At 52.7% G+C, this 25747-nt stretch overlaps 1 protein-coding gene across 6 annotated transcripts in view; it reads left to right on the top strand.

The window, feature by feature from the left end:
- The window catches only part of LOC132397051 (calmodulin-binding transcription activator 2-like), a 221645-nt gene that overhangs the window by 70599 nt on the left and 125299 nt on the right, over positions 1-25747 (top strand). For all 6 annotated transcript variants that reach the window (XR_009513250.1, XM_059975300.1, XM_059975302.1 and 3 more), the window contains 6 exons: positions 4224-4295; positions 4776-4929; positions 6560-6691; positions 9253-10850; positions 15163-15289; positions 15868-16005. Coding sequence is in view for 5 of the 6 variants with exons in the window: in XM_059975300.1 (XP_059831283.1) it covers positions 4224-4295; positions 4776-4929; positions 6560-6691; positions 9253-10850; positions 15163-15289; positions 15868-16005 (2221 nt within the window). In the remaining variant the exon portion in view is untranslated. The remainder of the gene's footprint in view (positions 1-4223; positions 4296-4775; positions 4930-6559; positions 6692-9252; positions 10851-15162; positions 15290-15867; positions 16006-25747) is intronic.

Here is a 25747-nt window from a genome sequence, read left to right as displayed (position 1 = left end):
AGTCGATATGATGGAGGGTTCGAGGGGATGGGTGTGAGTCGATATGATGAAGGGTTCGAGGGGATGTGTGTGTGTCGATATGATGGAGGGTTCGAGGGGATGGGTGTGTGTCGATATGATGGAGGGTTCGAGGGGATGGGTGTGTGTCGATATGATGGAGGGTTCGAGGGGATGGGTGTGAGTCGATATGATGGAGGGTTCGGGGGGATGGTTGTGGCGTGTCGATATGATGGAGAGTTCGAGGGGATGGGTATATGTCAATATGATGGAGGGTTCGAGGGGATAGGTGTGTGTCGATATGATGGTGGGTTCGAGGGGATGGGTGTGTGTTGATATGATGGAGGGTTCGAGGGGATGGGTATGAGTCGATATGATGGAGGGTTCGAGGGGATGGGTGTGAGTCGATATGATGGAGAGTTCGAGGGGATGGGTGTGGCGTGTCGATATGATGGAGGGTTCAAGGTGATGGGTGTATGTCGATATGATGGAGGGTTCAAGGGGATGGGTGTATGTCGATATGATGGAGGGTTCGAGGGGATGGGTGTGGCGTGTCGATATGGAGGGTTCGAGGGGATGGGTGTGAGTCGATATGATGGAGGGTTCGAGGGGATGGGTGTGGCGTGTCAATATGATGGAGGGTTCGAGGGGATGGGTGTATGTTGATATGACGGACATATGATGGAAGGTTCGAGGGGATGGGTGTGCGGTGTCGATATGATGGAGAGTTCGAGGGGATGGGTGTGAGTCGATATGATGGAGGGGTGGAGGGGATGGGTGTGTGTTGATATGATGGAGGGTTCGAGGGGATGGGTGTGTGTCGATATGATGGAGGTTTCGAGGGGATGGGTGTGTGTCAATATGATGGAGGGTTTGAGGGGATGGAAGTGAGTTCAGATGATGGAGAGTTCCAGGGGATTTGAGTGTGTGGGGTTGTAACTGCTGTGGTCCGGGGGTGGGAGTGTGCGGGTGTGTGGTTGTCAGTGCAGGGGTTTTCTTCATTAACTCACACACTCCTTTTAGATTGTAGAAGGAGGCTATTTGGTCCATTGTGTGTTCAGTGGCTCAGTGTAATCTCATCCATACTGTTTCCTCATATATTTCCGATCACCTCTTCTCTCTCATCTGCCTGTTAATACCTGATACCTGATTCCATCTCCCCCTTCATACCAGAGGAACTAACATGTCAGACCACAACTTGACTCCCTCTATGCACTACAGTAACTAACTAACCTGTTAGACCCCAATTCAACTCCCTCTACACCCCAGTGTAACTAACTGGCTAAACCCCAATTCGACTCTCCTTATGCACAGGAGTAACAAGCTAACCCAGGGGTGGCCACCCTTTTGCATTCCAGCTGTCAATTTTTTCATGCACAAGTTCAGATGCACCACACAACTCTTGTACCCCCATTCAATTCTTGTAAAATATGTTAATATAGACATATTTAGCATTTTTACATGATATCTTGATTTAATATAAAAACAAGATAAACCTTAATGAGACTTTTAACAAATATATTTTGTCTTCTTTTTATTTCTTCCTTTTTCTTAATCACATATTCTTTTCGTAACTCAGGCCCAAGCACTGGCTTCAGTTTTCTTTCTACTTCAGTCTGATGTTGTGTTTTATACTGTCTATTAGGTTCATGTCTTCTATTATGTGTGAAAGTGTTTTCACAAACAGTGCGCAACGGTTTTCCTGATGGACCCGCTATAAATAAGAACTCATTTTCCCACTGTTCATTGAATTCATGCTATTATCACTTTCTGCTTTTCTTTTGCACTGTGATGGGTAACTGAATGTAAAAACAAGGCTTAATTTTTGAAAAAGTACAAAACTGCAAATGTTCACAAAGGATGAATGAAGCACAACTTCATAGTGCACGAATGTCAGTTGTAAACTGACTGGCAAAAACCTGCGACGCACCGCTGGTGCAGACGCCTGGTGCCTCAGGATCAAACAAGTACCAAACGTGTATTGAACAGTTATGAAACAACTGCAGAACAAAAGTCCTTCTTTCCTAGTTTGACTCATTGAATATTTTTTAAAAAATTGAAAACAGATTAATGTGAAAGAAGATAACATTCGCCAAAAGATGTGCATGAAATAATAAAATCGCTAAAAATAATTGCTAGGTGTTAGATTTATTCTCAGTAAAACCCATTTCTAGCTCTAGGCTACTTCAATTCCTGTTATAGATTTTTTTCTACAAATCGGTTTTTGGTTAATACTTTTTGCATGAGTAGGCTTACTTTTTTAAATTATGATCACTGGGGTGCAATGCGCCTCTTTGGCACATATGCCATAGGTTGGCCATCCCTGAGCTAACCCATTGACCCTACACATTGTTACAATGTGTTAGAATACCTGAACCCTGGGACACTTGCAAACTCCACACAGACAGCTCTGGAGGTTGGGATCGAACCTGGGTCTTGGAGCTGTGAGTACCACTGTGCCTTCGTTCAGGACGTGAATGTTGCTGGGGCTTTCGGTGTCTGTGGCCAGCCACATCTGCCCTGAAAAGGATCAGACTATGCCATCCACCAGCACATCCTCGGCAAGTGAATCTCAGACAGTTGTGGTGCTTCTCTGCAGCACGTCCGATGAGGTGAATGTCCCAAGGCTTGTATAAGAACATAAGAAATAGGAGCAGGAGTATCTGGTCCTCTGGCTCATTGAGTCTGCTCCACCATTCAGTAAGATCATGGCTGATCTGAAATATGTGTGTCCATTCCTCCCTGTCCCTGAGGCAGTATGATGGACTGTGAGCTGTTGATCATGTTGTGAAGGTTCTTGCAGTGCTCTGCCCTGGGAACTGGACATGGCACCATCTAAAGAAACCAAGAGGTTACCCACTCGGCCTTGTGAGAGATATGGTGGGGTGGGGTATTTGCAAGGATTGTTGGGGTTACAGATGGGGTTGTGGAGAGTCTGGAACATATGAAGAGACTGTCTCCACACTTGGAGCATTCAGTTGATCAAGGGTCTTTGTAGTTTCGGTGTGTGTGGACTGGTCGCAGAGCTGAGGAGGTCTGAGAAGGTTGGTGTCTGAACTGCTGAGGTCTTTAAACCAGGGGTAAAGGCGATGCCTGCTTTAGCAAGTAGTAGTATGGTCTTCTCAGCTGGAAGTTCTCAATACACCAGGGATGTCTTGTCACTGGTCACACCTGGGCCTTGGTATCCAACAGGGATAGACCTACTGTAGGAGTCTATCAGAGGTTGTGCAGAGTTCGCTTTGGTGTGGTGGGACTGTTGTGTAAAGACAAATGAAGGGAACCAGGATTGTATTCACGAGACTTTTTGTATATGCTGGAAATTCAGAGCAACACACACACAAAAAATGCTAGAGGTATTCAGAAGGCCAGGTAGCATCTAATATTTACTCACCCCTAAAGGGCCTAGGCCACAGACAGCAGATTGCCACAGTCTTCTGTCCTGGACCAGTCTTTCATGCTGTCCTCATCTTTGAAGATCCAGGACATCTTCAAGGACTGATACCTCAAAAAGATGTGTGAGTTTGTGTGTGTATTTCCTGCATTTCATAGGTTTTATTATAATGTATTGCAATGTATTGCTACCACATAACAACAGATTTCACAGAATATGCCAGTGATTCTTATACCGATCCCTTGCCCTGCTGGGAATGAGCTCTTCTGAGCTTCCTTTGGCTTTTCTGTAGCTCTGGGCTTTTATTGGATGGGGTTGCTTGCCCCTGTCCATAGCTGCCCCTCCTTTCTAAGCTTGGCTTGGGACCATCCTGGTGGAGTTAGGCAGCATCGAGGGAGCAGCCCTTGTTTCGGGCAAGACCGTCTGTATTCACCTGAGTTCAGGAGAACAAGAAATATCTGACTGAAACTTCCAGATCCTGGCTGGCTTCAACAGATACACTGCTTCCCTGACCAGCTCCTTTCTCTGCATCCAGGATGAGCCGTGTAGGACTGAGGTGAGGAGAGGTCTCTTCTGGCTTCATGGAGGACAAGTCATGGAACATTTGTGAGAGGAGATTGACAGAGTTCTGGACAGGAAAAGTCAGGTTGTAGGGGGAGGGGAGGTGGTGGCAGTGATAGGAGCTGCTGTCCTTGGATCTCTGGACTGAGCAAAGCCTGGGCTGGCTGGGAGTTGAGAGAGGACCCTTGATCCTGGTTTCTGTGCTCGGCACCAGATGGTGCCGGACAAGTGTGGGTGAGACGGTGTGTCTGACCTCTTGCTGTTCTTTCCACAGTGTCTGTATGGCTGTTACGTGCATTCTTCCATCATTCCAACATTCCACCGCAGGTGTTACTGGCTTCTCCAGGTAGGAACAAAAAGCCCTGTTCACTCCACGGCTTGTGAACCCAAGGGGTGGGGGACAGACGCATTGGTCCCCATGTACCGTGGTGGGGGGCTCACAGGGTACAGTTTACCCATGGGGCAGGCCATGGGGATCCATGTAATGGGGGGAGGGGGAGAACAGGTGTACAGGGTTCTGTGCTCATGGGGCTGGTGCACGGGGCACTGTGTACCCGGGGGTGTCCCGTTACCCAGGGTGGCAGACACACTGGTCCCACATACCCAGGGGACGGGTGCACGGTGTTTCGGGTAGCCTGTGCAGGCATGTGGGTTTGATGTGGGGGCGAGTATGGGGACAGCATAGGTGTGGGTTCAGTGGGTTTGCTTTGAGGACATGGGAGTTCTGGGTCCAGTGTGGGGTTTTGCATTCGGTGTTGGGGTATGAGATGTGTATGGGTGTAGGCATCCTCCTGCCCTGTGACTCCCTAACTGTGGTCTCTGGCAGAACCCCGACATTGTACTGGTTCACTACCTGAATGTGCCAGTCACTGAGGACTGTGGCAAGATCTGTGGGCCCATGCTCAGCCCCAGCAGCAGCGACCGGAAGGAGTGGCTCAAGTGGTCTAAAGAAGAGCTCATCTGTCAGCTCAAGCCCATGTGTAAGTTGTACTAGCGCTTTCGGAGATTTCCGTCGATCCCGATCTACCCTGCCATACCGCTGTCACTGCCCCCCCCCGCGTCAGTCCCAGTCACTGACTGTCAACTCATGTTCATCTGCAAGTTGTATAGGCTCTCGCGGAGACTCCTATCAATCCCGGTGTAGCCTGCCACGCAACCGTCAACCTCCCACCCCGTCAGTCCAAACCTACGTGAGACTATAAGGCCACTTGGCCCTTTGTATCTGCTCCGACATTTTCCTCTCAACCCTAATCTGCCTTCGCCCCGTATCCCTTCATGTCCTGACCAATCAAGAATCCATCATCCTCTGCTTGAAATATACATGCAGACTTGGCCTCTACAGCTGCCTGTGGCAATGAATTCCACAGTTTCACCATTCTCTGGCTAAAGAAATTCCTTCGCATCTCCATTGTAAAAGGACACCTCTCTATTCTGACGCTGTGTCCTCTGGTTTTAGACTCTCCCACCGTAGGAATCATCCTCTCCACATCCACTCTATCAAGGCCTCTCACCATTCGATAGGTTCAATAAGTCACCCCTCATTCTCCTGAATTCTAGTGAATAGAGGCCCAGAGCCATCAAAGACTGTATGACAAGCCATTCAATTCTGGAATCATTTTCGTGAACTCCTTTGAACCATATCTAGTTTCTGCACGTTCCTGTTGATCCCTGTCATCTCTACTTCTTCCCATCGATTTGATTCGACCCCTGTTGATCCCTCTCTTCCCCACCTCTCCCTGTCGCTTCTCTCCCAGTTGACCTCTGCCACCTCCACCTCTCCCCGTCAATCCCTGTCATGCCACATAGATCCCTGTCACTCGTCTGGATTTCTGTCATTCTCTGCCACTTCCTGTCAGTCGCATGCTCGCCATCAGCCCACACCGCTCTCCACTCTCCCTGTGACTGCCCCCACTGCCTCTTCGTGCTGGATATGGAGAGGGGTTGCAGGGTGCTTGTTTAAGAGCGGCTTGCACCTTGTCTGGGTGATTAGGAAGTGGTCTCTGGGCAATATCAGCCACGCTTGGAGTGCAGACAAGCTTACCAGAGCCCAGCCTTGCCTGGTAGCTGGCAGCGATGCCTTCAGGACAATCGCTTTTCAATGAGGGTGGTACTGTGATGGCAGGAGATGGGTGGGAGCAGGGCCTGTCACCCGGTATAACTCCCCCCTCCACCCCCTCCATGGGTGGTGCTGGACTTCTGCAGCCTTCCAGATGTTCCCTCTCGTTGGGGCACAGCCGGTCCATTTGGGTGCCCCACACTTGGTGAGGGAATTCAGGGGTTTCTCAGAGGTGGATGAAATGGGGAGCCAGGTGGGAGGAGGGGTCCGTGAAGGGGTCAGACAGGAGCGACCAAGCTAAAACCACCACGGCTGGAGGAAAGGTTTCAGGTAACATTTGTGAGGAACGTGGGGGAACGGGCTCCTCAATTACCCTCAGTTGGAGGGTCCATTCAAAATGTATGGGGTCGATGGGAGCAATGGGATTAGCTCAGGGAGCCTGAGGCTGGGGCTGCAGCCTGCCCCTGTCCCACAAGGGGCACAGATTGTCTGTCACTGACTCTCTTGACTCTGTCTAAACACTGTCTCACTGACTGTTTGTCTCTCCGTTGAAGTCCACTGCATCAAGTGGACATGTAGCAATGGCAATGGGTCCGTGGAGTTCTCAGTCGAACAGCTGGTCCATCAGGTTCTGGAGAGTCAACCCCCGCCCCGCACTCACATGTGCCTCTTCAACAGTGGCCTCGGTAAGTTCATGCCCCACCCATTCGTGGCCGTTGGTTTAAACACTGTTGAGTTGACTGCTGCCCCACAGTGGTTTCCCCCAAGGACTAACCTATATTCACTGGCTCAGAGTTCAGTCCCAACCTCCATGTGGAGTTTGCACGTGCCCACGTAGTTTTCCCCGGGGGGAGGCAAGAGTGCCCTGGTTTTTTTCCACATCCTGACACACAAGGTTGGTGGGCAATTGGCTGCTAAAAGTTGCCCTGCCACCCCTGAATGTGTGAGTGGAGGTGGAGTTAGATGATGGAAATATGTGTGGATGGGCGGGGAATGGGTACTGGAAATGTGTACAGGAAACAGGCCTCCATCCTGACCATGAGCACCCAGCTATAACAACTCAATTTCCCAGCTCTTGGCCCATAACCCCTATATGTTAGCTATTGAAGTGCCTTGATGTGGTTAGAGTCTCTGCTCCCAACACCACCTCTGGCTGTGTGCTGAGATCCCACCTCTCTTCAGGGGAAAATTCTCCTCCTCAGGTATCTAAGCCTCACTTTAAATCCACACTTTCTTGGTTTAGACCTCCCTGCCGTGAGGATGGGTTCCTCACTGTCTGGCCTACCCATGTCTGTCATGTTGGTGTACACTTCCAACAGGTCTCTCTGCATACACAATGAATAGTGGGCACTGAGGACTGCAGCAGAACAGAGGGGCTTGGGAATACAGGTCCATAATTCCTTGAAAATGGTGTCACAGGTAGATAGGGTCGTAAAGAGAGTTTGTGTTATATTGTTTTCATGAATCAAAGTATTCAGTACTGGAGTTGGGATGTTATGTTGAAGTTGAATAAGATGTTGGTGAGGCCTAATTTAGAGTATTGTGTGCAGTTCTGGTCACCTACATACAGAAAAGATGTAAGTAGGACTGAAAAAGTAAAGAGAAAATTTAGAAGGACGTTACTGGGTCTTGAGGACTTGAGTTAAAAGGCAAGATGGACTAGGTTAGGACTTATTTACCTAGAGAATGAAGGAGGTTTGATAAAGATGTACAAAATTATGACGGGTATAGATTGGGCTTTTGAGTGGCAGGGTGAAGATACGTTGCTACCTACCAAAGGAGGAGTATGCACTCCTTCCCTCCACTAACTTGCAGGTCACCCTTGGGCAATGTGTAGTACCTGCTTAGGTACCCCCTCCCCCCGATCAGGGTCATGTGAAGCTATGAGAACAGAAGGAGGATGGTCATATGAGCAGCTGATCATATCACTAATCCTGTTTATGTGACCACTGACAATATCTGGAGAGTATTGATAATGGCTGGGGTCACCCGTCTTGTAAAGACTCTGCCCAGAAGAAGGCAATGGCAAACCACTTCTGTAGCAAAAATTTGCCAAAAACAATCATGGTCATAGAAAGACCATGATCGTCCATGTCATCCGACACGGCACATTACAGACATGTGGATAGAGAGGGTTAATGCAAGCCGGCTTGTTCCACTGGAGTTGGTTTTAAACTAGATCTAGAGCTCATAGATTAAGGGTGAAAGGTGAAATATTTAAGGGGCCCCTTAGTGGAAACTTCAGATAGATGGTGCTGCAAGTGTGGAGCGAGCTGCCAGTGGAAGTGTGGATGTGGGTTCAATTTCAACATTTAAGAAAAGTTGGGATAGGTACATAGATGGGAGGGGTATGGAGGGCTATGTTCAAGGTGTAGGTCGATGAGAATTATGAGAATAATTTGGCACAGACTAAATGGGCCAAATAGCCTGTATTTTTTGCTGTGATGCTATCACTCTAACTGAAATGCTACATCTAGGGAACATCCTCTGCACTCTCTCCAGCATAGTCACCTCTTCCCTTAGTGCACACAGTTGTTCACCTCTGCAGCAGGCAATGATCTTTAACCTCCCTGCTCGTATGTTCTACACCCTGGCTAGTGAAGACAGGCAATCTGTTTGCCTTACAGGGAACTTTGGACTCTATGCGAAGGCCTCTCTGTTACTCAGCATTCATTGCATTATGTCCTTGTTGCCACCCTTGCTTGCTGCCTGATGCCATTCTGTGGCTCGAGATCGCTCCTCACGGTCAACAGCACCACCAGATTTCATGTCACCTGCCAATTCGCTAATCTTTCTGCTCATTCACATGTCTGACACACTGCCTGTAAACTGCCCCCCCTGGGTGGGGACAGAAATGATGGTTGGGGGGGAATTGATGAGAACATGGGGAGACTGGTTTTGGGACTTAGAAATGTGAGTGGGTCACAATGTGGTGCACCACAGATCACAGGCTTCCAATTGGTACAGCGCCCCTCCACCATCACTTACCAGTCAGCGTTGCATCCAGTTTTTTTTTAAAAGGTCCTCGGATACCATGCGCTCTGACCTTTATGACCAAGGGTGGGGGGTGGGAGGGAATGAATTGTTCTCAGCCAGCACTGGCTTGATGTTGAATGATACGATCCCCCTGTCCATTGACTGGAGTTGTGGATTCCCATCCAGGGTTGGGGCTGCATTTGCTGGGGTTGGGGCTGCATTCGCCGGGGTTGGGGCTGTGCTGATGTTCCCGGCTGTCTGTGTTGTGCAGGGAGCCGAGGAAACATACCTCACAAGTGTAACAGCACCAAGCACCGGATCATCTCGCCCAAGGTGGACCTTGGTCTGGCTCCCTGCTCTGCCTTAACGGAAGTGCAAAACCTCTCGGCGGCCGACAGCAGCGGCAATGTGGTCAATCAGGACAAGAAGTTGGTGAAACTGCCCAAGTCTGTGCCTCGGGTGAAGGGGGGCAGAGAGGCCTCGCCCTCGGGCACGCTAGACAATGTGGATCCCAGCAGCCGCACCCCGGGAGCGCGGAGTAACGGCAGTTATGGCAACCGAGAGCTCACCACCATTGCCTGTGTCACCAATGTGCCAAATCTCAGCATTGCCACAGTGACGTGCAGCATTCCCCGCAATGCCCTCATCCTGATGACGGGCGTCGGTGACAAGCCAGTGTCTTTGGCCCTCGGCAGTCAGCAGCTGGCGGTCAGCAGCCAGGCCGCTGGTCTGGGCAGCCGAGACCTGACCTTGGCCCTGGCGTCTAGCACTGGGAGTGGACTGGTGCTGTCCGAGACCAGCATGGACACCTCCGAGACCAGTCCCACTTTCGACCCCGATTCCTTCCTCAACAGCCCCAAGCAAGGTCAGACATACGGGGGTGGAGGGAGTGCCAGGGAGGGGGGCAACATTGCCCCAGCCTACCCTGCGCTGGGCCTGGGAGACTCCCTAGAGAGGGAGGCAAGCCTGGAGAGTGCAGGACCAGGGAGAGAGTCCCGACTCCCTGACTGTGGGATGCCTCCCGTCTCCTCCACTTCTGTCTTCCCACAGACTCCAGGCCTGATGACAGTGAGACGGGATCCAGCTGCAGCCACAGTGTGCGTGGAGTCGCCTGCCCTAGACCTGGCCACTGTGCTGGATTACAACGACACGGGCTCCCCCAAACCCTATACCGGCACTTTCCCCCAGCCCTCCCCCATGGGAGCCCCTCTCCCTTCACCATGCAGATCGTTCTTCCACGGAGACGCAGGGGGCCACAGCAGTGGGTCTGATCCCTCGGCCCCGGCGATCCTGGGGACTGAGCCCCTCTGCCAGTTTCCACAGGAGGCCACTGACAACAGAGGGGAGAGGGACAAGCTGGGGGTTGGGGGTCTGCGGACGGTGGTTCCCGAGGCTGAGACCCCGATGGACACCTCCCAGGGGACAGGTCTGCAGAAAGGGGCAGGGAAGGTGGAGCCGGGTTATGGGGCGCTGCCCTGTGGGAATAGCAGCGACTTGTACTCCATTATACAGAGTGAGATGCCCCCCACCCAGCATCCCCCTGCCAGCCTCGAGCTGGACATCGACCACTTTGACATCTCGTTTGACAGCCAATTCCCGGACCTGATCCCGGACTTCATGGCAGAGGGTGGAGGTGAGGGAGGAAGGGCATACCCCTCAGCTGAATCATCGGACCACACTATCTCTCCAACCTTCCCCGAGACATCAGCCTCACGATCACCCCAGCAGCCCGTGGGAACAGACAGAGCTGCAGTCTTCCCCGAGGTTCCTGCAGCTCCAGCAGACCTGCCCAGCCTCTCCCCCAGTACCGCCCTGGAGGGACCCTCTGTCAGCATCACGGACTTCTCCCCGGAGTGGTCCTATCCTGAGGTAAGATGCCCATTTCCCTGTGGAATGATACTGTTCAGTCCCAGCACTAACTTCTTCCCCTCTTCTCCCTCCAGGCACCTCCAATTTCTGAATTTGCTCCGTATCTACACCTTTATTCCTTTTACCCAAGTGCATGACCAGCATTTCCCTAATTGTATTCCTCCTGCCAACTCTTTACCCATTCTCCTCGTATGTCCAAGTCCCTTCTTCCACAACACAACCTTCTCGTCACCTATCTTTGTTTTGTCCACAAACTTGGCCACAAAGACAAAAATTCCATCATCCTAATCATTGACATCTAACATGAAAAGAAGCGGTCCCAACAATGACCCATGTGGAACACTACTAGTTGCCAGCAGCCAACCAGAAAAGGGCCTCTTTATTCCCGTTCTTTGCATCCCATCAGTCAACCAATTTTCTATCCTATCTTTTCTGTAATTCCATGGGTCTTAATCTTGTTAAGACCCTCATTGCAGCACCTTGTCAAAGGCCTTCTGAAAACCCAAGTAAACACCATCCATTGACTCTCATTTGACTCGTCTGCTTGCTATTTCCTCAAATAATTCCAACAAATTTGCCAGGAAAGATTTCCCCACAAGGAAACAATGCTGACTTTGGCCTACTTTATCATGTGCCTTCAAGTACCTTGAAACTTTATTGTTAATAATGGACACCAACATCTTCCACTCAAATCAGACAGACTCATAATTTCCTGTCTTTTGCCACTCCCCCTTAAAAAAGTGGAGTGACATTTGCAACTTTCCAGTCCTCTGGATCTATTCCAGAATCTAGTGATACTTGAAAGATCATTACCAACGCCTCCACAATCTCCTAAGCTACCTCTTTCAGAACCTTGAGGTATAGTCCATCTAGATCAGGTGACTTATCTATCTTCAAACTTTGCAGCTTCCCAAGCACCTTCTCTTAGCAATAGTGATTAAATTCACTTCTGCCCCCTGACTCTTGAGTATTTCTGGCATATTGCTGGTGTAACCATAGTGAAGACAGATGCAAAATACTTGCTGAATTAGTCTGCAATTTCTTTATCCTCTAGTATTACCTCCAGCATTATTTTCCAGTGGTCTTGTATCTACTTTTGCCTCTTTTTTTTGGTCTTTGTATATCTGAAAAATCTTCTGGTATCCTCTTTGATATTATTGGCTATCTGACCTTCATATGTCATCTTTTCCCTCATTGTTTTTTTAGTTATCTTCTGTTGGTTTTTAAAAGTTTCCCAGTTCTCCAGCTTCCCACTAATTTTTGCTATATTATATGGCCTCTCTTTTACTTATATGCTGTCTTTGACTTCTCTTGTCAACCACAGTTGCTTCATCCTCCCTTTAAAATATTTCATTTTTTTGATTAATCGATCCCGTGTTCCCTGAATGACTCCCAGAAAGTCGAGCCATTACTGCTGTACCATCATCCTTGCTAGTGTCCCCTTCCAATTAACTTTGGCCAGCTCCTCTCTCATGTCTCTGTAATTCCCTTTACTCCACTGCAATACTGATTTATTTGACTTTAGCTTATCCCTTTCAAACTGCAAAGTGAATTCTATCATATTATGATCACTGCTCCTAGCGTTCCTTTACCTTGAGCTCCCTTATTAAATCCAGAATTATCTTATCAACCAGAAGCTGCAGTAAAAAGCCATCCTTAGGTATTCTACAAATTCTCTCTCTTGGGATCCAGCACCAACCTAATTTTCCCAATCTCCTTGCACACTGAAATCCCCCATGACAATCGTAACATTGTCCTTTTTACATGACTTTTCTATCTCCTATTGTAATTAGTATCCCAAAACCTGCTTCCTGTTTGGAGCCCAGTATATAATTTCCATTAGGATCTTTTAACCCTTGAAGTTTGGAAACTCTACCCACAAGAATTCTACATCTTCTAGTCCTGTGTCACTTCTTTCAAAGAATTTGATTTCCCTTTTTACCAACAGAGCCACCCCTCCCCTTTGTCTACCCTCCTGTACTTTTGATATAACGTGCGTCCTTGGGTGTTAAGCTCCCAAGTATGATCTTCTTTCAGCCACATCTCAGTGATGTCCACAACACCGTAACTGTCAATAGTCACAGAGTCATAGAAAAGTACAGCACAGAAACAGGCCCTTTGGGCCATCTAGTCTGTGCTGAACCATTTAAACAGCCTAGCCCCATTGACCTGCACCCAGACATAGCCATCCGTACCCCTTCTCTCCATGTACCTATCCAGACATTGAAATCAAACTGGCATGCACCATAGCTCTAATGGCTCTGCAAGATCATCAACCTTTCTCATATGCTGTGTACATTCACATATAACACTGATAATCCTGTATTCATCACCCTTTTCGATGTTGAGTTAAATTATTTATTTCTAAACTTTCTGTCTATACTTTATTCTGGGGACTTTCATATCCACTCTTGCACTCTCCTTCCCTTTTACTTTATCTTCACTTTTATTTTACCTTCACTTTTCTGAACTGTTAAACCCAGCACCCACCTCTCCACTATTTAGCTTTAAGCCCTACCCACAGCCTTAGTTCTGTGACTCGCCGGTACCATCAGAGCAGCTCTCTTCTTCCCCAATACTGGTGCAATGTCTCACAAATTCAAACGCACTTCTCCCACACCAATCTTTGACCCACACCTTTATTTCTCTGTGATCTTATGTGCCTGTGTCAGTTTGCCCGTGACCAACGTAACAGTCCAGCGGTTATTACCTTTATGGCTGTGCGATTTAATTTAGTCCTTGGCTGCTGAAATTTCCTCAGCAGAACCTCTTTCCTAGTTCTTTCTGTATTGTTGGTATCCACGTGAACCATGACAACTGAATTTTTCCTGTCCCACTCCAAATTCCTCTGCAGGTCAGATGAGGTGTCTTGAACCCAGCCACCAGGCAGACACAGAGCCTTCGGGACTCTCCATCCCTGTGACAGAGAATTGTGTCTATTTTCCCTGAAGATACTATCCCCAAATGCATCTGCATCTCTCTTCTGTCCTTGCTCTTGAATGGCTCCCTGAACCATGCTGTTCATGGCATGCTAGCTCATTCTTCCCTCAGCCCCCACTTCATCCTCACAGGAGCAACAATCTCAGACTTTTTGAGGAAGCTCCTCCAGCACTATCTCTTGGCTCCCCCACCTGCTTCACTCAGTCACACCTTCTTGTCCCTGCCACAGACCGAATATGAAGTAGATAATCTTCTTGGTGTGACTAACTTCTGAAATTCTTCCCCTCACTAATGCATTGCAGGGATTGAAGCTGAGATTCCAGGTCATAAACTTTGAGCTCGATTTGCCTCATCCTTTTCCCACTCCTCTGTATGTACGTGTATGTATATACACATGCACACATACACACTTGTACTCACGCACGTACACATACACACTCTCTACCCCCTTACCCCAACTCCCCCTCTCTTACCCCTCTCTCCCCCTCACCCCACTTCACCCCCACCTCTCTCACCCACCCCACTTCCTCTCCCACCCCCCTCTCCCACACCCCTCTCCCACACCCCTCTCCCACACCCCTCTCCCACACCCCTCTCCCACACCCCTCTCCCACCCCCCTTCTCCCACACCCCTCTCCCACCCCCCTTCTCCCTCTCCCACCAACCCTTCTTCTCCCTACCCCTCTGCCTCCCCCCTCCACAACTCCTCCTTTTCCATTGTCGGTCACTTGGTACTTGATCTGACCCAGAACAATCAGACTGATGTCCTGTTGTTAATAAGGAGCCATATGGAGTCGAGAAGGAGTGGTGTGCTGGGCAGGGAGGAGGGTAGGCCCTGGCTCGATGGGCTGAAAGTCCTCCCAGATTTTTTTGGGCAAAGGTGTGGGGTAGAGCTCTGGGGGCTGTATGCAGAGCTTGTGAGGGTAAGGTGTTGGGGGTGGAATGCGTTGGGGTGGTGGTTAGGTGATACTGCCTCACATCTGCCCAGGGTGAGGGCAAGGGGCAAGTGATATTGGGAGTGTCGGGCAAGTGTGTGTGCCAGGTCTGATGCTCCCTCCCTCCAGGTCAGAATGGGGTGGTGGGGTTGTGTGCAGTGTTGGGGTGGTTGAAGATCTGACGCCTCACCCTCCTGTCCAGGATGGGGCAAAGATGAGGAGGGTCGGGGTGTGGGTGTTTGAGTGGTGTGCCAGGCCTCCCTCCTGTCAGGGTCGGGTGGTCGGGGCTGTGTCTGATGTTTCTCTCCTCTCGCACTGGGTGAGTGAGGCACATGCTGATGGGGGGTGTATGTAGACGAGGCGGTTTGGGGGGTATGGGGAAGTTGTTGGGGGTGGTGGGGTCAATGCAGGCTCTGATGCTCCCTCCCTCATGCCAGGGCGGAGTGAAGGTGTTGATCACGGGGCAGTGGGGAGACGGCGCTGATGGATATTCCTGTGTTTTCGATCACATCACCGTGTCAGCTGCGCTCATCCAGTCCGGAGTCCTTCGCTGCTACTGCCCAGGTTGGTGACCACCTCATTTCCATCATGACCTGGTGTCCCTAGGTGCAAGAACCCTCAACCCAGTTCACGACCTCCGTCCCCAGGTATGTGACTCATCTTTTCAGGTCATGACCCCTCACCCAAAGTCACTTTGGATCATGAATCCCACATCCCCAGGTTATGCCTGCTCACATGGGTCATAATCCCATTCTCCCTTGGATCATAACTTCCTCACCCAAGGTTGCGACCCCTATCCCCAGGTTATGACCCCTCACTCCAAATCCAGACCTCATACCATCCGCAGGTCAGAGGTTCCAGTGTCCGTACCATCTGGACCCAGTAGGCTCCTGATTTTCAGAATGTACGGTGAGCTCTCTCTTTCTCCCCTCTCCCCTGCCGCCACCTCTGCACCTCCTTTCCTCTATGCCCTCCCTAACCCTCCCTGTCCCACATGCCTCTGTTCTAGCAGGAATGGTTGGTGAGGACACTTGACTATCTTCACTCTGTCATCTCCCTACCCTCCTCCAATCCCTCACCCTACCCTCTGCCTTCCCTGTCCTGTGCCCGGTGGGCACTGACTGCTGTCTGTTCTGTTGCAGCCCATGAGGCTGGTGTGGTAAGGCTGCACGTGACACGGGAGAAGCCCCCCCTCGTCTCCAACACGGTGATGTTTGAATACAGAGCACGCAACAGCTTGGCCCTGCCCAGCTCCCAGCTGGACTGGTTGTCTCTGGACGGTAGGTGTGGGGACCTGGCTGGTGCAGTCAGGGAAGGCAGTTGGCTCTTCTCTGAGCTGATCAGTATTGGGGCGGGAGTGGGCTGGATGTGTTTTACCCATTAGGCAATGAAACATTACTTTATTTTGGTTGCTGAAACGTTCGTCTGAAAGCACCCAGACAGCACATCCCATACACTGAGTTAGTTCAGATGGGACAGAGCAATTCAGAGCATGGTGTTACATAGTAAGTGCAGCGTGGGCAAGGCAGACTGGAATCTCTCTTGTACAAGGCGTTTGTTCAGGAGTATTATATCAGCAGAGTGGAAGCTATCCTTGAGCCTGGTGACTTCTGCCTGATGGGAGGGGGGAGAAGAGAGAATGTCCAGGGTGGGAGGGGCCCTTAATTATGTTGGAACATAGAACAACAGGAACAGGCCCTTCAGCCCACAGTGTTGTGCTGAACTGATGAAATTAGTAATCATCATTATGTGCCATGTTGTATGACGTAGGCAATCGTAGTCTATCACCATGAGTGTTCCTGGCAAATTCTTTCACCAGAAGTGGTTTGCCATTGCCTTCTGACCAATATCTTTGCAAAGTGGGTGACCCCAGCCATCATTCAGAGATTGTCTGCCTGGTGTCAGTGGTCGTATAACAAAGACTTGTGATATGCATCAGCTGCTCATACGACCATCCGCCACCTACTCCCATGGCATCATGTGACCCTGTCCCGGGGGAGGGGCGATGCTAAGCAGGTGCTGCACCTTGCTCAAGGGCGACCTGCAGTCTAGCACCTGACACCTCCTTTGGTAGAGACGTATCTATACCCAACCCACCACCATTTAGTAATCAAATGCCCAATTAAAACCACTTTCTTGCTACGCAATGTCCATATCCTTCCATTTCATGCATATCCATGTGTCTATCTAAGAGCATCGTAAACAGCCCTGTTGTATCTGCCACCTCCACCACCCCTCGTAGTGTATTCCAGGCACCCATCACTCTTGGTGTAAAAAAGAAAACTCCCACATTTCTCCTTTGAACTCTCCCCTCTCACCTTAAATGCATTCCCTCTGGTGGTAGACATCTCAACTCTGGCAAATAGATACTGTCTAACTGCTCTATCTATGCCTTTCATAATCTTATAAAGCTCTATCAGGTCTCCGCTCCAGAGAAAACAACCCAAGTTTGTTCAAACTCTCCTTAGAGCTTGAGCTCTCTAATCCAGGCAGCATCCTGATGAACCACTTCTGCACACTCTCCAAGGCCTCTGAATGCTTCCTGTAATAGGGCAACTGGTTCTCTAAGTGGTTTCTGCTCTTGTCCTTCCAACTGGTAGAGGTGTTGGATTTGGAAGTTCCTGTCTGAGGAGTCTTGGTGAGTTGTTGCAGTGTGTTCTGTAGCTGGAACACTCTTCTTACTGTGTGTGTCGGTGGTGGGTGAGGAGTGGACAAGCCTGTGTGTGTCAGTGGTGGGTGAGGAGTGGACAAGCCTGTGTGTGTCAGTGGTGGGTGAGGAGTGGACAAGCCTGTGTGTGTCAGTGGTGGGTGAGGAGTGGACAAGCCTGTGTGTGTCAGTGGTGGGTGAGGAGTGGACAAGCCTGTGTGTGTCAGTGGTGGTGGGTGAAGAGTGGACAAGCCTGTGTGTGACGGTGGTGGGTGAGGAGTGGACAAGCCTGTGTGTGTCAGTGGGGGTGGGTGAAGAGTGGACAAGCCTGTGTGTCGGTGATGGTGGGTGAGGAGTGGACAAGCCTGTGTGTGTCAGTGGTGGGTGAGGAGTGGACAAGCCTGTGTGTGACGGTGGTGGGTGAGGAGTGGACAAGCCTGTGTGTGACGGTGGTGGGTGAGGAGTGGACAAGCCTGTGTGTGTCGGTGGTGGTGAGTGAGGAGTGGACAAGCCTGTGTGTGTCGGTGGTGGTGGGTGAAGAGTGGACAAGCCTGTGTGTGTCAGTGGTGGGTGAGGAGTGGACAAGCCTGTGTGTGTCGGTGGTGAGTGAGGAGTGGACAAGCCTGTGTGTGTCAGTGGTGGGTGAGGAGTGGACAAGCCTGTGTGTGTCAGTGGAGGGTGAGGAGTGGACAAGCCTGTGTGTGTCAGTGGTGGTGGGTGAGGAGTGGACAAGCCTGTGTGTGTCAGTGGTGGTGGGTGAGGAGTGGACAAGCCTGTGTGTGTCGGTGGTGGTGGGTGAGGAGTGGACAAGCCTGTGTGTGTCGGTGGTGGTGAGTGAGGAGTGGACAAGCCTGTGTGTGACGGTGGTGGGTGAGGAGTGGACAAGCCTGTGTGTGTCAGTGGTGGTGAGTGAGGAGTGGACAAGACTGTGTGTGATGGTGGTGGTGAGTGAGGAGTGGACAAGCCTGTGTGTGACGGTGGTGAGTGAGGAGTGGACAAGCCTGTGTGTGACGGTGGTGGGTGAGGAGTGGACAAGCCTGTGTGTGACGGTGGTGGTGGGTGAGGAGTGGACAAGCCTGTGTGTGTCAGTGGTGGGTGAGGAGTGGACAAGCCTGTGTGTGTCGGTGGTGGTGGGTGAGGAGTGGACAAGCCTGTGTGTGTCAGTGGTGGGTGAGGAGTGGACAAGCCTGTGTGTGTCAGTGGTGGGTGAGGAGTGGACAAGCCTGTGTGTGTCGGTGGTGGGTGAGGAGTGGACAAGCCTGTGTGTGTCAGTGGTGGGTGAGGAGTGGACAAGCCTGTGTGTGACGGTGGTGGGTGAGGAGTGGACAAGCCTGTGTGTGACGGTGGTGAGTGAGGAGTGGACAAGCCTGTGTGTGTCGGTGGTGGTGGGTGAGGAGTGGACAAGCCTGTGTGTGTCGGTGGTGGTGGGTGAGGAGTGGACAAGCCTGTGTGTGTCGGTGGTGGTGGGTGAGGAGTGGACAAGCCTGTGTGTGTCAGTGGTGGTGGGTGAGGAGTGGACAAGCCTGTGTGTGATGGTGGTGGTGGGTGAGGAGTGGACAAGCCTGTGTGTGTCGGTGGTGGTGGGTGAGGAGTGGACAAGCCTGTGTGTGTCGGTGGTGGTGGGTGAGGAGTGGACAAGCCTGTGTGTGTCGGTGGTGGTGGGTGAGGAGTGGACAAGCCTGTGTGTGTCAGTGGTGGGTGAGGAGTGGACAAGCCTGTGTGTGATGGTGGTGGTGGGTGAGGAGTGGACAAGCCTGTGTGTGTCGGTGGTGGTGGGTGAGGAGTGGACAAGCCTGTGTGTGTCGGTGGTGGTGGGTGAGGAGTGGACAAGCCTGTGTGTGATGGTGGTGGTGGGTGAGGAGTGGACAAGCCTGTGTGTGTCGGTGGTGGTGGGTGAGGAGTGGACAAGCCTGTGTGTGATGGTGGTGGAGGGTGAGTAGTGGACAAGCCTGTGTGTGTCGGTGGTGGTGGGTGAGGAGTGGACAAGCCTGTGTGTGTCAGTGGTGGGTGAGGAGTGGACAAGCCTGTGTGTGTCGGTGGTGGTGGGTGAGGAGTGGACAAGCCTGTGTGTGTCAGTGGTGGGTGAGGAGTGGACAAGCCTGTGTGTGTCGGTGGTGGTGGGTGAGGAGTGGACAAGCCTGTGTGTGTCAGTGGTGGGTGAGGAGTAGACAAGCCTGTGTGTGTCGGTGGTGGGTGAGGAGTGGACAAGCCTGTGTGTGTCAGTGGTGGGTGAGGAGTGGACAAGCCTGTGTGTGTCAGTGGGGGTGGGTGAGGAGTGGACAAGCCTGTGTGTGTCAGTGGTGGGTGAGGAGTGGACAAGCCTGTGTGTGTCGGTGGTGGTGGGTGAGGAGTGGACAAGCCTTTGTGTGTCAGTGGTGGGTGAGGAGTGGACAAGCCTGTGTGTGTCAGTGGTGGTGGGTGAGGAGTGGACAAGCCTGTGTGTGTCAGTGGTGGGTGAGGAGTGGACAAGCCTGTGTGTGTCAGTGGAGGTGGGTGAAGAGTGGACAAGCCTGTGTGTGTCAGTGGTGGGTGAAGAGTGGACAAGCCTGTGTGTGTCAGTGGTGGTGGGTGAGGAGTGGACAAGCCTGTGTGTGTCAGTGGTGGGTGAAGAGTGGACAAGCCTGTGTGTGTCAGTGGTGGTGGGTGAAGAGTGGACAAGCCTGTGTGTGTCAGTGGTGGGTGAGGAGTGGACAAGCCTGTGTGTGTCAGTGGGGGTGGGTGAAGAGTGGACAAGCCTGTGTGTGTCAGTGGTGGGTGAGGAGTGGACAAGCCTGTGTGTGTCAGTGGTGGGTGAGGAGTGGACAAGCCTGTGTGTGTCAGTGGTGGTGGGTGAGGAGTGGACAAGCCTGTGTGTGTCAGTGGTGGGTGAAGAGTGGACAAGCCTGTGTGTGTCAGTGGTGGTGGGTGAAGAGTGGACAAGCCTGTGTGTGTCAGTGGTGGGTGAGGAGTGGACAAGCCTGTGTGTGTCAGTGGGGGTGGGTGAAGAGTGGACAAGCCTGTGTGTGTCAGTGGTGGGTGAGGAGTGGACAAGCCTGTGTGTGTCAGTGGTGGGTGAGGAGTGGACAAGCCTGTGTGTGTCGGTGGTGGTGGGTGAGGAGTGGACAAGCCTGTGTGTGTCAGTGGTGGGTGAGGAGTGGACAAGCCTGTGTGTGTCAGTGGTGGGTGAGGAGTGGACAAGCCTGTGTGTGTCAGTGGTGGTGGGTGAGGAGTGGACAAGCCTGTGTGTGTCAGTGGTGGTGGGTGAGGAGTGGACAAGCCTGTGTGTGTCAGTGGTGGGTGAAGAGTGGACAAGCCTGTGTGTGTCGGTGGTGGTGGGTGAGGAGTGGACAAGCCTGTGTGTGTCAGTGGTGGGTGAAGAGTGGACAAGCCTGTGTGTGTCGGTGGTGGTGGGTGAGGAGTGGACAAGCCTGTGTGTGTCAGTGGTGGGTGAGGAGTGGACAAGCCTGTGTGTGTCGGAGGTGGTGGGTGAGGAGTGGACAAGCCTGTGTGTGTCAGTGGTGGGTGAGGAGTGGACAGGCCTATGTGTGTCAGTGGTGGGTGAGGAGTGGACAAGCCTGTGTGTGTCAGTGGTGGGTGAGGAGTGGACAAGCCTGTGTGTGACGGTGGTGGGTGAGGCGTGGACAAGCCTGTGTGTGACGGTGGTGGTGGGTGAGGAGTGGACAAGCCTGTGTGTGTCAGTGGGGGTGGGTGAAGAGTGGACAAGCCTGTGTGTGATGGTGGTGGGTGAGGAGTGGACAAGCCTGTGTGTGTCGGTGGTGGTGGGTGAGGAGTGGACAAGCCTGTGTGTGTCAGTGGGGGTGGGTGAAGAGTGGACAAGCCTGTGTGTGATGGTGGTGGGTGAGGAGTGGACAAGCCTGTGTGTGTCAGTGGGGGTGGGTGAAGAGTGGACAAGCCTGTGTGTCGGTGATGGTGGGTGAGGAGTGGACAAGCCTGTGTGTGTCAGTGGTGGGTGAGGAGTGGACAAGCCTGTGTGTGTCAGTGATGGTGGGTGAGGAGTGGACAAGCCTGTGTGTGTCAGTGATGGTGGGTGAGGAGTGGACAAGCCTGTGTGTGACGGTGGTGGGTGAGGAGTGGACAAGCCTGTGTGTGACGGTGGTGGGTGAGGAGTGGACAATCCTGTGTGTGTCGGTGGTGGTGAGTGAGGAGTGGACAAGCCTGTGTGTGTCGGTGGTGGTGGGTGAAGAGTGGACAAGCCTGTGTGTGTCAGTGGTGGGTGAGGAGTGGACAAGCCTGTGTGTGTCGGTGGTGAGTGAGGAGTGGACAAGCCTGTGTGTGTCAGTGGTGGGTGAGGAGTGGACAAGCCTGTGTGTGTCAGTGGAGGGTGAGGAGTGGACAAGCCTGTGTGTGTCAGTGGTGGTGGGTGAGGAGTGGACAAGCCTGTGTGTGTCGGTGGTGGTGAGTGAGGAGTGGACAAGCCTGTGTGTGACGGTGGTGGGTGAGGAGTGGACAAGCCTGTGTGTGTCAGTGGTGGTGAGTGAGGAGTGGACAAGCCTGTGTGTGATGGTGGTGGTGAGTGAGGAGTGGACAAGCCTGTGTGTGACGGTGGTGAGTGAGGAGTGGACAAGCCTGTGTGTGACGGTGGTGGGTGAGGAGTGGACAAGCCTGTGTGTGACGGTGGTGGTGGGTGAGGAGTGGACAAGCCTGTGTGTGTCAGTGGTGGGTGAGGAGTGGACAAGCCTGTGTGTGTCGGTGGTGGTGGGTGAGGAGTGGACAAGCCTGTGTGTGTCAGTGGTGGGTGAGGAGTGGACAAGCCTGTGTGTGTCAGTGGTGGGTGAGGAGTGGACAAGCCTGTGTGTGTCGGTGGTGGGTGAGGAGTGGACAAGCCTGTGTGTGTCAGTGGTGGGTGAGAAGTGGACAAGCCTGTGTGTGTCAGTGGTGGGTGAGGAGTGGACAAGCCTGTGTGTGTCGGTGGTGGTGGGTGAGGAGTGGACAAGCCTGTGTGTGTCAGTGGTGGGTGAGGAGTGGACAAGCCTGTGTGTGTCGGTGGTGGTGGGTGAGGAGTGTACAAGCCTGTGTGTGTCAGTGGTGGGTGAGGAGTGGACAAGCCTGTGTGTGTCAGTGGTGGGTGAGGAGTGGACAAGCCTGTGTGTGTCGGTGATGGTGGGTGAGGAGTGGACAAGCCTGTGTGTGTCAGTGGTGGGTGAGGAGTGGACAAGCCTGTGTGTGTCAGTGGTGGGTGAGGAGTGGACAAGCCTGTGTGTGTCGGTGGTGGTGGGTGAGGAGTGGACAAGCCTGTGTGTGTCAGTGGTGGGTGAGGAGTGGACAAGCCTGTGTGTGTCAGTGGTGGGTGAGGAGTGGACAAGCCTGTGTGTGTCAGTGGTGGTGGGTGAGGAGTGGACAAGCCTGTGTGTGTCAGTGGTGGGTGAAGAGTGGACAAGCCTGTGTGTGTCGGTGGTGGTGGGTGAGGAGTGGACAAGCCTGTGTGTGTCAGTGGTGGGTGAGGAGTGGACAAGCCTGTGTGTGTCGGAGGTGGTGGGTGAGGAGTGGACAAGCCTGTGTGTGTCAGTGGTGGGTGAGGAGTGGACAAGCCTGTGTGTGTCAGTGGTGGGTGAGGAGTGGACAAGCCTGTGTGTGTCAGTGGTGGGTGAGGAGTGGACAAGCCTGTGTGTGTCAGTGGTGGTGGGTGAGGAGTGGACAAGCCTGTGTGTGTCAGTGGGGGTGGGTGAGGAGTGGACAAGCCTGTGTGTGTCAGTGGGGGTGGGTGAAGAGTGGACAAGCCTGTGTGTGTCAGTGGGGGTGGGTGAAGAGTGGACAAGCCTGTGTGTGACGGTGGTGGGTGAGGCGTGGACAAGCCTGTGTGTGCCGGTGGTGGTGGGTGAGGAGTGGACAAGCCTGTGTGTGTCAGTGGGGGTGGGTGAAGAGTGGACAAGCCTGTGTGTGATGGTGGTGGGTGAGGAGTGGACAAGCCTGTGTGTGTCGGTGGTGGTGGGTGAGGAGTGGACAAGCCTGTGTGTGTCAGTGGGGGTGGGTGAAGAGTGGACAAGCCTGTGTGTGATGGTGGTGGGTGAGGAGTGGACAAGCCTGTGTGTGTCAGTGGGGGTGGGTGAAGAGTGGACAAGCCTGTGTGTCGGTGATGGTGGGTGAGGAGTGGACAAGCCTGTGTGTGTCAGTGGTGGGTGAGGAGTGGACAAGCCTGTGTGTGTCAGTGATGGTGGGTGAGGAGTGGACAAGCCTGTGTGTGTCAGTGATGGTGGGTGAGGAGTGGACAAGCCTGTGTGTGACGGTGGTGGGTGAGGAGTGGACAAGCCTGTGTGTGACGGTGGTGGGTGAGGAGTGGACAATCCTGTGTGTGTCGGTGGTGGTGAGTGAGGAGTGGACAAGCCTGTGTGTGTCGGTGGTGGTGGGTGAAGAGTGGACAAGCCTGTGTGTGTCAGTGGTGGGTGAGGAGTGGACAAGCCTGTGTGTGTCGGTGGTGAGTGAGGAGTGGACAAGCCTGTGTGTGTCAGTGGTGGGTGAGGAGTGGACAAGCCTGTGTGTGTCAGTGGAGGGTGAGGAGTGGACAAGCCTGTGTGTGTCAGTGGTGGTGGGTGAGGAGTGGACAAGCCTGTGTGTGTCAGTGGTGGTGGGTGAGGAGTGGACAAGCCTGTGTGTGTCGGTGGTGGTGAGTGAGGAGTGGACAAGCCTGTGTGTGTCAGTGGTGGTGGGTGAGGAGTGGACAAGCCTGTGTGTGTCGGTGGTGGTGAGTGAGGAGTGGACAAGCCTGTGTGTGACGGTGGTGGGTGAGGAGTGGACAAGCCTGTGTGTGTCAGTGGTGGTGAGTGAGGAGTGGACAAGCCTGTGTGTGATGGTGGTGGTGAGTGAGGAGTGGACAAGCCTGTGTGTGACGGTGGTGAGTGAGGAGTGGACAAGCCTGTGTGTGACGGTGGTGGTGGGTGAGGAGTGGACAAGCCTGTGTGTGTCAGTGGTGGGTGAGGAGTGGACAAGCCTGTGTGTGTCAGTGGTGGGTGAGGAGTGGACAAGCCTGTGTGTGTCAGTGGTGGGTGAGGAGTGGACAAGCCTGTGTGTGTCGGTGGTGGTGGGTGAGGAGTGGACAAGCCTGTGTGTGTCAGTGGTGGGTGAGGAGTGGACAAGCCTGTGTGTGTCAGTGGTGGGTGAGGAGTGGACAAGCCTGTGTGTGTCGGTGGTGGGTGAGGAGTGGACAAGCCTGTGTGTGTCAGTGGTGGGTGAGAAGTGGACAAGCCTGTGTGTGTCAGTGGTGGGTGAGGAGTGGACAAGCCTGTGTGTGTCGGTGGTGGTGGGTGAGGAGTGGACAAGCCTGTGTGTGTCAGTGGTGGGTGAGGAGTGGACAAGCCTGTGTGTGTCAGTGATGGTGGGTGAGGAGTGGACAAGCCTGTGTGTGTCAGTGGTGGGTGAGGAGTGGACAAGCCTGTGTGTGTCAGTGGTGGGTGAGGAGTGGACAAGCCTGTGTGTGTCAGTGATGGTGGGTGAGGAGTGGACAAGCCTGTGTGTGTCAGTGGTGGGTGAGGAGTGGACAAGCCTGTGTGTGACGGTGGTGGGTGAGGAGCGGACAAGCCTGTGTGTGTCAGTGGTGGGTGAGGAGTGGACAAGCCTGTGTGTGTCGGTGGTGGGTGAAGAGTGGACAAGCCTGTGTGTGTCAGTGATGGTGGGTGAGGAGTGGACAAGCCTGTGTGTGTCGGTGGTGGTGGGTGAGGAGTGGACAAGCCTGTGTGTGTCAGTGGTGGGTGAGGAGTGGACAAGCCTGTGTGTGTCGGTGGTGGTGGGTGAGGAGTGGTCAAGCCTGTGTGTGTCAGTGGTGGGTGAGGAGTGGACAAGCCTGTGTGTGTCGGTGGTGGGTGAAGAGTGGACAAGCCTGTGTGTGTCAGTGATGGTGGGTGAGGAGTGGACAAGCCTGTGTGTGTCGGTGGTGGTGGGTGAGGAGTGGACAAGCCTGTGTGTGTCAGTGGTGGGTGAGGAGTGGACAAGCCTGTGTGTGTCGGTGGTGGTGGGTGAGGAGTGGACAAGCCTGTGTGTGTCAGTGGTGGGTGAGGAGTGGACAAGCCTGTGCGGTGTTGAGTATTGTTCAGCCTGCAGTTGTTTAGGCAAGTGAAGCATGTTCCATCACACTGCTGACCTGTGACCAGGCTTTGGGTAAATGGACAGGTATTGGGAGTTAGGTGGTATGTATGCTGTAGCCTGGGGTCTACCTGTATGGTGTGTACAGTACTGTCTCGGGTGTATCTGTGCTGTCTGTACCTGCATCCTGTGTATGGTGCTGCCTGGTGTGTGCCTGTATTGTGTGTTCCTGTGTCCTGTATACAGTACTGCCTGGTGTGTACCCGTATCATGTGTACCTGTTCCATTATACCATCTCTATATTTCTGTCTGTGGGTCTACACTGCTGCAGCCCCCCCCCCCACCTCTGGGTGGGACAGAGG

This window comes from Hypanus sabinus, chromosome 7, assembly GCF_030144855.1.
Source record: "Hypanus sabinus isolate sHypSab1 chromosome 7, sHypSab1.hap1, whole genome shotgun sequence".
Taxonomy (NCBI): domain Eukaryota; kingdom Metazoa; phylum Chordata; class Chondrichthyes; order Myliobatiformes; family Dasyatidae; genus Hypanus; species Hypanus sabinus.
Note: the sequence above shows the minus strand (reverse complement) of the source record. Positions and strands in the feature narration are given on the sequence as shown.